Source organism: Camelus bactrianus, chromosome 11 (assembly GCF_048773025.1).
Source record: "Camelus bactrianus isolate YW-2024 breed Bactrian camel chromosome 11, ASM4877302v1, whole genome shotgun sequence".
In the NCBI taxonomy this organism is placed as follows: Eukaryota; Metazoa; Chordata; class Mammalia; order Artiodactyla; family Camelidae; genus Camelus; species Camelus bactrianus.
The window spans coordinates 29,246,977-29,255,922 of record NC_133549.1 but is presented as its reverse complement, the minus strand read 5'-3'; the positions used below and the strand labels follow the sequence as shown (position 1 = coordinate 29,255,922).

The 8,946-nt window shown below is 36.1% G+C and overlaps 1 protein-coding gene across 3 annotated transcripts in view; it reads left to right on the top strand.

Moving 5' to 3' along the window:
* The first annotated feature begins 242 nt into the window (after positions 1 to 242).
* Positions 243 to 8,946, top strand: part of PNLIPRP3 (pancreatic lipase related protein 3) — a 41,976-nt gene continuing 33,272 nt past the window's right edge. For all 3 annotated transcript variants that reach the window (XR_006720050.2, XM_010969846.3, XM_045506573.2), the window contains exons 1-2: positions 243 to 318; positions 670 to 881. Coding sequence is in view for 2 of the 3 variants with exons in the window: in XM_010969846.3 (XP_010968148.2) it covers positions 833 to 881 (49 nt within the window). In the remaining variant the exon portion in view is untranslated. The remainder of the gene's footprint in view (positions 319 to 669; positions 882 to 8,946) is intronic.

Sequence of the window (8,946 nt, the reverse complement as noted above, 5' to 3'; positions counted from 1 at the left end):
ATGACATAAGGGTATATTTAGCTATATGTGAACATAAATTTGCTCTCATAACCATTAATATAGTTGAAAAATAGCAATAATAAAATCCACACAATATAGTACTTACTATATACTAGGTACTCATCATATAATAACTAATTCCGTCACCTAAATAACCCTATGAGTCAGGAACCATGATGACCCCCATCTACTAGGCAAGAAAAGGCACAGTGAGCTTCCTGGTCTAAAGTCACTGCTAATAAGTGGCAGAGCCAGTATTTGAAGTCGGGTGATTGGGCTCCAATCCCCAGGGAACTGCTGTGCTACATTGCCACACAGGTAAGTCATGCAGGTTAGCCACGTTCATTATTTAACTCAGCATATTTGAGCAGGGCCTGTTTGTATTAAGTGGAGGTTTGTACTCTGAATTGTGTTAGGGAAAAATATATAGAAAGTATATAATCCTGGTTTGGAAAAATTCTTTCTTTTAAATATTTCTTAACTAGCATCCCAAAGCATTCAAATAACTTTCAAAAGTGACTCAGTTTTTACCTAACCAAAATATTACTAGTGATGAAACAGCCAAACCTCAAGTTTTAATTACCCATCACATAATGCAGGGCACACCCTTCTAATTATATCTCTTAATGTGAAACTTAGAGTCTAGACTATGGTACATTTACTTTGCAGGGCAGAAGAATTAGAGGTGATGTGAGTGCCGTGCTCTCTGGACCTGGAACTTAAATACGGATTGATACATTTTGAAGAAAACTGCTTAATATTTTAGAGTGAGGTGACTTTGTAAGCGAAAATTTTCAAGAAGACTTTACGTGATTTTTTTTCATCAACTTAGATGTTTGGAGTTTGGATTGCTGTACTCTTATTCTTTGGCACATCACCAGGTAAGACTCATAACTTTAGTAAGTCCTTTAAAAATAATGAGTATAGTCACATCTCAAATGTAATTGACATAGACTGAAATGTTGACTCTTTATATTTTATTTGTCATAAAATTATCTAAGGAAAATGCATCATTTTCATAATACTGAGTGAATCTGATGAACATATGAAAAGCATCTATTATTTCCAATAATTTAAAAGTTGCTAGACAATCTTGTATGGGCCTCCAGCTCCATCACTTACTAGCCTATGGCCTTCGTCAAGTAGCTTACCCATTTTTGAAGTCTTAGTTTCTTCACTTTTAAGATGGTATGTAGCAGTAAATTAAAATATACATACGTATTTCCATGTTCAGTACCTGATTCACAGTAGATGCTCAATAAACATTTGGATGAATGAATGAAAGATTAATGCTGATTTGAACCTCTACATTGATTTTTTTCCATTTGAGTCATGATTTTGTGAAGGGATATTGGTCTGTGGACATTTCTTACATATTAACTCAATATTCACTGACTTGTGCATTTTATACTGTGGACTCCTTGTACATTTCCTATGTGATAGTGAATGGTTTCTTCTGTTCTTACCACCCCCGGTTTAACATTGTACCTGTAATCACAATAACAGTTATTTGTCATGTTTTAGCCAAAATATAATCAGGATTTCAGTGTTTTTCAGTCCTTCCTTCCAGCTTTCCTCTATGGGATTAAAAAATCTAAAGGAGGTGGAGCTATCATTAATTTTAGTATTTACCAGGAACTGTGCTCTATTTTCCATGATTTTCCTGCCCCAGGACCATCCCAATGGAATGATTTCCAGAACATAACTAAGAAATGAGTGAAGCCTGCCCTGGTCAATTTCCTGTATTGTTAACTTCTCTTCTCGGTGGTATCTCCTCCTTCTAGAGTTCAGTGCCCTTTTTTGCTATCTCTACTCACAGCTCAACCCTCAAGATCCTCTCCGAACAAGGATGCTAATACATTTTTTATTTTTTATTGAAGTATAGTTGATTTAGAAAACAAATTTATGATTACCAAAGGGGAAAGGTGGGGGGAGGGATAAATTAGGAGTTTGGGATTAGCTAATACATTTTTTCAATCAACAAATACAATCACCTACTATATGCCAGGCACTGTGTTAAGGTCTAGAGACACAGTTGTGACTGATTTAAGTTCCCTAGAGCCCATCAGAAATACTTGCTTTTCAATAGTGAGTGACTTCTTCTTAGAAGCTCATTGAACTAAGCACAAAGTGTAAAATGTCGGGTACCAGAAGACTGAATGCAAATGGACTCTGTTGCAAATTTAATAGATGCAGTATAGATAATAATACAAATGTGCTATAGACTCAATTTTTAAATTATGGCAGCTGTGTAATGGATATATTGCGTAGTAGAAATATATATATAATCTAAATTTCATATTTATTTAATTTTTTTTTTATTTGGCAACGAACTCTCCCCTCAGTCCCCTCCTTAGCTAGTTTAAATGCCATGGTCAATCACAGTCACTCCTTAGCGTGCACACTGGACTTCTCTGCTGCTTGATTCACTTGTCTTAATCATGACCGTGGTTAAATCCAACACTTTGCAACTTTGTGCCTGCACCTGTGGCAGCTGAACATGCCTGAAGGAAAACGCAAACCATGCTGACTGTCTCACTATGAATGCATGGTTATTAAACTACAGTGGACCATAAATCTGCCAAGCCTACCAAATCATACTCTACTTCAGTAGTCCTTTTATTTTTCCCAGGCTCCTGGGTTGTTGCATTCTTTTCCTGCCTACTGCAACCTCAACGCCTCCCTGCCCACCAACACTTTTGGCTGATGGCCTTGTTTCCTTTGTCAATTAAAACAAACAAAAAAGAAACAGAGAAGAGAGCCTCCACAAGTTCCCAGCACCACATCTGCCCGATCTGCACATCCAAAACTGAGCTCTTGATCTATACCCTTAAATCTGTTCCTCCCAGAATCTTCCTTGTCCCAATTAATGGCAACTCCAGTCTTCCAGGCACTTTGACCAAAAACCTTGATGTCATCTTTGACTTTTTTATCATACCTCACTGCCAGCTAGTCAGCAAATTCTTTGGATCCTCCTTCAAATTTTACGTGGAATCTGAACACTCCCTCACTACTTCCCGGGCTACCACCTTGATTTTAGGCGCTATTGTGTCTTAACTATTTTACTACGGTAACCTCCTAGCTGATCTGTCTGTCCCTGTTCTTAGCCTGCTTCAATCTGTTCTCAACACAGAAGCCAGCCTAAGTCAGCCTGCATCACTTTTCTGCTCAGAGACCTCCAATGGTTAAGCACGTCGCTCCAGAGTAACAGCCAAGGTCCTTCCAATGATCCGCAGGCTCTACGTGCTTTAGCCGTTGGTTACCTCTCTAACGTCATCCCCTGCTACTTGCCCACCATCCCTTTTTCAAACACCTGGGGGTCAGATGCACTCCAGGATTCAGATGTTTTTTGGATTTTAAAAAGGAACTATGGCAAGTGTACTGTGTAATACAAAATCCCCAAAGGAACCTGGTGCAGTACCAGTAAACAACCATGCCTGTATTTCTGTAGTAAAATCTATGAGTATTCATTATTAAGTGGGATAAAGAGTGTATGTATGTGTGTGTGTGTGTATGTGTGTATGCAAAACAGGTAAACAAAAAACAGATATATACAAAAAAGAGTGTGTGTATATATATATATATATATATATATATATTTATATTTATATTTATATTTATATTTATATTTATATTTATATTTATATTTATATTTATATTTATATTTTATATAAACTGCCTTAGGTCAGTTTTTGCTGCCAAAGAGTGCTGAAAACTAAAAATCAAAGGGAAAAAAAAAATCAAAACCTCAGTTTTTTTCCCAGAGATTTTTTAGACTTTGAAATTGCAGAAGACCTGTCTCTCTCCCTTGTTTCTTGAGCTCCAATCAGGGCAGCCTCCTCACAATTCTTCAGTCCTACAAGGCACGCCCCTTCCCACAGAGCCTTGTGCTTTCTGTTCCTTTGCCTGGAATGCTGCCCAGGAAATCCACAAGGTTTGCTCCTCACCGTCTCCAGGCCTGGATTCAAATACCATTTTTCTTAGTGAGGTCTTCCCTGGCCACTCTATTTGAATTGCAAGCCCTTTCTTAACTAAACACACCTGCACCTTCACTCCTGTCATATTTTGTGTTTCTCCAGCTCCTGCCACTCTGTACCATACACCACGTTTTATTTATTTATTCTTACTCATTGCCTATCCCTCATCCGCCACTAGACCATATACTCCACGGGGACTGGGACTGTTTTTCCACTGCTGAGTCCCTGGTGCCGAGAACAGTGTCTGGCACATAATAGGCACTCAGATAAACATTTCTTAAATAAATTAATGAACCTATTTTCCAGCTTTTCTTTGTCATTGAAAAAGGTAACTCACAGTACAATAAAGTCTCACTTAGAAAGTGGAAATTAGGAAAATTCTAACTAATATGCCCATTTATATGATTTCTTAACCAGTTAAAACCAGTTTCATGTAATGTGCTGTATTTCAAATACCCCTTTAAAGAACTTTTAGATCAAAGAGGAAATAAAACATTTCAATTGCAGAATGTAGCAAAATATGACTCAAGAACTGAAGAAACTACAAAAAGTAACATTGAAGGAAAAATTTAATTAATAAAAATAAAGTAGAGGTTAATGCCTTAGAAAAACAGGGATAAAGTATAACTGATAAATCTATGTGGTGGTTGCTTCATAAAATAAAAAAAAACTGATGCAGTTTTAATAAAGGGAAATAACATGTGTGAAAGACATTTAAATAATTATATTTTGAATAAATTTGTTCTAAAAGAATTGAAATTCTAGATGAAAAATATTACTTTTTACCCCAAAATATATCCCAGATAGATGAACATTTAAAAGTAAAAGAGTGAAACAATAAAAGTGTGAAAAGAAAACAGAGTAAAATTGTTAATGTTCTTGGAGTGAGGGTAGTTTTTCTAAACAAGAAAAAAACTCCAAAGCCATAAAGGAAAAGATTGATTATGTTGTTGAATAAAATGCAAAACTTCTATATGACAAAAAGTAAAATCTATAGAACAAAAATATAAACAACTAAACTAGAATGTCTTTTCTAAATATCTGACTGAAAGGGGACAAATCTGTTTACTCTTCAAAGAGTCTTTACAAATAAATAAGGAAAAAACACTTTAGAAAAATGTGCATAGGGCATGAAAATTTCACCCTTAGAAGATGTACAAATGGACAGAAATGCACAAAAAGATACTTAAGTGTATAGGTTTTTAAAGAAATGCAAACTAAAATGACAAAAAGGGATGCCTATGAAAACTTAAATGTGCATACCCTTCCACAGTAGATTGTATTATTGTTCCCCACTACTTACCCCCTCCCCACCTGGCCAGAGAGGATGCTATAGCCCCATCTTGTCCACGTGATGTGGCAGGGAGTAGTGCCACGTCTGAAGGTCTGCTTGAAGAGTCTCTGCCTGCTTCAGCTGTTACATCCTTTTCCTGGGACCCAAGAAGAGTATGTTCTGAACAGGATCTGCTCCTTTAGCTTAGATCCTGGAATGAAGAAGACTGATAAATCAGAGCACATCCAGTCTAAAACCATTGCAGCCAAAATACAACATAAATAAATAATAAGCCTTAATGTTTTTATAAGCCAATGAAATTTGGAGGCTATTTGCTACCACAGCATAACCTAGCAAGAGCTAATTAATGTACATCCCAGTGTTTTGATGTGCATTATGATTCATTTTTTTTCCTACCACTTAATAACTTTGAAAAATTGGACAAGATGATCACTTTTTCTAAGTCTTCATTTCTTCACATCTATGACTCATAGGGCTCAATCTGCTTTTGCTATTACGATTATTATTAATAAGGCAAAGAAACCAGACTGGACGTAATTTGAAGAAAAGTACTCTTCTTTTTTCTTTTGTGCCTTTTTTTCTTCTTATAAAGGTAATTTGTATTCATTATTGAAAACTGGAGACCATAGATAATATAATGAAGAAAAATGGAAACCATGCTAACACCATTGTTAATATTTTGGTGCACTTCCTTTGAATTTTTTTTTTCCTCATACATTTTAAATGAAATTATATTCTACATAGTTCTGTAATCTGTCTTTCCTCATCAACATGATATCATTCTCACTTTCACTAAAAGTTTCATTACAGATTCTCTATAAACATTTAAATGGCTACATAATATCTTTAATTTTATAACTTTAGGACCATATCTTTTGTTAGATGGGCTATTTAAATTACTGACTCGATTTCAACTTATTAATTATATAGTAAATGTGTTATTTTTAGATAATTATTAATCTTTCTATTTTTTTCTAAGGGATTTTAGTATCTTGTGATGTTGATCAGTTACTCTTTAATCACATCTAATTTCTCCTAACTTTATGCCCTTTCTATGGATATTGCCTTAGGGAAAAAGGGCACAATGACCAATAACCCTGGTAAGTTACAAACATAGAAAACATGCAATATTTATAATAATCTTCATTTTATTTAACCCAAACTTTCTTCCATAGACTGAATAATGTAGTTGAGAACCTGATAGTGGTTGGGGGAACAATGGAATGCAGAATATTAAGATAGCTAGACATTCTAGAAAAAAATAGGTGGTTGCATTAGAAAACCATGATCCAATATGAAATCACTGGTGCAAATTAGAACTGGGTGTATGTGTGCTTCAAGGGGAAAAACAATGGATTCTAGACAGGAGAAATAGTGACTGAGAAGCTGTACTCTACTAGGGATATATTGAAGAAGGCACATGTTTGCACTTCTAATAAGAGGAAACAAAGGCAACCAGAGAATCCAGGAAAACAAACACGGCACACAAAAGGCATGATCTGAATATGGAGCCAACTAAAATGACACTGGTCTGGAGCAATTCATGTACAAGAAAGGAGAATTCACTTGAATATTCTCCTTTAAAGGGAACTGGTATATGAACAATGGAAATGCAGAGAGAAGGAAATGTAATTACAGCATGCTAGCTGGCTGTGAAAGGAAAAATATCTGGTCATAATAATATAAATTCTGCTTATTGATTTTCAATTTTTTAGGAGTCAGCCTATAGACAAAACATGGAAGACTTAATTGGGATTATAGAACAGTTTGAAAGTTATCAATCTTGACAGAATAAAGGTGAAAGTGCATCTGACATACCTTGGAAGATGGAAGGGAGGAAGAGAGGAAGAGACAGTGTCTCTTCAAACTTTGTCTTGCAAAGGTAGGGAGTCACGTTATAAGGAATGTGAGGTATGGATCATGACATAGAAGAAGATTATTTGAGCTTACCACAGAAGCCAATAAATGAGGTGAAAACAGTGTTGGTGACTGTATTGGAGGAGGAGTTGAAACAAAGTGGAGAGCAGGACAGGCTGACTATTGAGCTATTGTCCCTCAGCTTCAAGCCACCATTGCTTTGCCAGCACTGGGAAATGGCAAACACGGTTCAACAGTTCAGTCACTCCTGGAGAGGTGCTGGCAGAGGGAACACTAGAGGGACATTGAGGCTCCGGGAGGGAGACAGGAAGTGTTCCTTTCTGTTTGCTCCTGGTTCCTGTCTGGGTTTTCTCAGCAATGGCCTTCACTCCAGCACAATCATCCAGAAGCAGCAGCTGGTTCGGGTTTGCAGTTTTCTTAATACTCCCAGAGCCAGATGCATGGTGCCCACTCAAAGATGCCAGCCCTAGCCAGTTAGCACCCCTCCTCAGGGCCTGAATACCAGCCCTGGAGAACAGGACCTGCCCAGGCTTAGCACATTTCCAGTTTGAATAACTCACCCTCTTCTGTTTCTTCCACCAGCCCTCGAGCTGCTAGCTGCTCCCTGCAGTTACTCCCTCTGAGTTATTACGGGATGCCCTTTGTCTTCAGTTCTCCAGTACCTGATTAATAACAATTCATCATTAAACTCTCACAGTTAAAATAGCTAGTGTGGTTTCTGTTTCTTGCCCTGGATTGATCCAGGTGGATGAAATCCTCATTTATTATTGCAGCAAGTTAATAGACCATGTGTGACTGATGTTGATAAGTCAAAACTTGATAGTGTAAGCACATCATATGATATGGAGGTAACCACAAGAACTGCAGACGTGTTTGAAAGTTGTTGCGTCTGGGGAGAGGGTTGGGTATGCAGTTGGGCGAGGGATATTGCTCATCTGCACATTTGTTTTAATCTACAAACATTTCTTTGATTTAAAATAGTTTTAATTCTCTATCCTCTCTATACATTTACTGTGGAATCTCATTCTTAAAGAATGGAGAAAAGAAAAATTTCCTAAAATTGTAAAGTTAAAATCTAGTGGATTTGAGAGTCAAGACTTATTTAGTATCTTTTTGCTAAGTGATAAAAGAAAATCCTTAATTTCAAGTCTTAAAATAACTCTAACCAATACTAATACATAATCATAAATAAATTATAGTCAATTTAATAATAAGTTGAATAAATAATTTAATAATAAATTGAGTAAGTATAAATTATAATCATAATTGAATAGCTTAAACTATTCCTCCATAAAACAGCATGATATAAAGTTTTTTAAAAAATTATTTAAACTGAAAAAAACAAAACAAAATAGTTCACCAACTTCTCCCACCCATGGCCTCTGGCAATCTGTTCTCTGGATATATGAGCTTGATATATCTGTATTAGATTCCACATATAAGAGAGATCATCTTTCTCTGACTTACTTCACTTAGCATAGTACCTTCATGGTCCATCCATGTTGTTGCAAATGGCAAGATTTCATTCCTTTTAATGGCTGAGTAATACTCATTGTATAAATATATATACCACAATTTCTATTTATCAGTTGATGGAAACTTAGGTTATTTCCATCTCTTGGCTATTTTAAATAATGGTGCAGTGAACATGAGGATGCATGTATCCCTGCAAGTAAGTGTTCTCATTTTATTCAGATAAATACCCAGAAGTGGACTTGCTAGATTGTATGGCAGTTCTATTTTTTATTTTTTGAGCAATTGTTTTCCATACTGTTTTCCATAGTGGCTGCACCAATT